Here is a 1,294-nt window from a genome sequence, read left to right on the forward strand (position 1 = left end):
GGAGTCGTTAAAAACAAGTACGGTACGATTTCTGTGGGTTCAGAGCCTCCAACTGTAAAATAACTGGGCGGGGGGATCGAGCCCATGACAGTGACAGGGCTCTGGGAGGTGCCTTTACACTCTCGGCAGCAGTAATGACCGGGAAATGCCCTTGGCGGGTCCATCAGGGAGAGGGGAGACCCCGGTCCTCGTACCACGCCCGGGAGACACCCAGCTGTGAGTGCGATGGGACTGACACGGGAGAGGCTGCCGCGGACTCTGCTGTCAGATGGTAAAGAAATTTCCGTATCAGAAATTTCAAAGAAAATGACGGGTGTTTACGCCTGCGGAAGTAAAGGCGTCGGTGCAGTTATTATTCCCGGGGCACGAAGCACGGCTCTGCGATGACCAGTCAGAATTCAGAGGTCGGAGAGGCTGAAGGTGACCCGCGGGGGGACGTGGTCCAGCGCCCGGAGGTTGTCCGGACCGCTCACTGTGCTGGCGGCAGCATCACCACTAGGTGGCGGCAGAGTGCAGCAAGCCGTGCCGCTCGCTCAGAATCCGCCTCCACCCGTCCTTCCAGCTCCGAGACCTCCGGCTGGGTGTTCAGCCACCTGTGCCTCCGTTTGCTTGGCTATAAAGTGGGAATAAAAATACTGTTTTATGGGGGGTGAGATGCAGTAATCCAGAGAAAGGGCCCGGCAGGGACTGGCTCAGAATCGGTGCTCGGTAAACATTGCTGGTTCTCCCCTCTTGGCGGGCTCCGTCCTGGGCGGGCGCCCGACGGTAGGTTTGATGGGCGACTGAGGACCGCACAGCGAGCGCACAGGGTGGGAACAGCCGTGTGTGGCTCCGAGGCCGTGGCAGGAGCGGCCGGTGACGGGCGTCTCTTTTTGCCTCCGCAGTCTTCGAGGAACCCGAGGACCCCAGCAACCGCTCCTTCTTCTCAGAAATCATCTCCTCTGTGTCCGACGTGAAGTTCAGCCACAGCGGCCGGTACATGCTCACCCGGGACTATCTCACGGTCAAGGTCTGGGACCTGAACATGGAGGCGAGGCCCATCGAGACCTACCAGGTGGGCTGTGGCGTGGAGACCCCCAGCCACCTCCCCTGTGCTGGGAACTCCCACCGAGGGGCTTTCCACGTATGGGGGGGGGCTTTCACACACCCATTTAAAGGTGAAGACACGGAGGCTCAGGAAATAAGCAGACGTAGCTCGGCCGAGGGAGGAGGCCTGTCCAGCCCTGCCTGGCAGGGAGCTCTGTGCCCCTGCCCGCCGGCCCCTGCCCCGAGGCAGGGTTGTGACTGGCCTGCA

General features: G+C 61.2%; 1 protein-coding gene across 1 annotated transcript in view; it reads left to right on the top strand.

Annotated features, from left to right (window-relative positions):
* The first annotated feature begins 383 nt into the window (after positions 1-383).
* The window catches only part of LOC102440385 (serine/threonine-protein phosphatase 2A 55 kDa regulatory subunit B gamma isoform-like), a 6,550-nt gene continuing 5,639 nt past the window's right edge, over positions 384-1,294 (top strand). The window contains exons 1-2 of the mRNA XM_023749223.1: positions 384-603; positions 885-1,054. Coding sequence (XP_023604991.1) covers positions 384-603; positions 885-1,054 — 390 coding nt within the window. The remainder of the gene's footprint in view (positions 604-884; positions 1,055-1,294) is intronic.

This window comes from Myotis lucifugus, unplaced genomic scaffold (genome assembly GCF_000147115.1).
Source record: "Myotis lucifugus unplaced genomic scaffold, Myoluc2.0 scaffold_3990, whole genome shotgun sequence".
Classification (NCBI taxonomy): Eukaryota; Metazoa; Chordata; class Mammalia; order Chiroptera; family Vespertilionidae; genus Myotis; species Myotis lucifugus.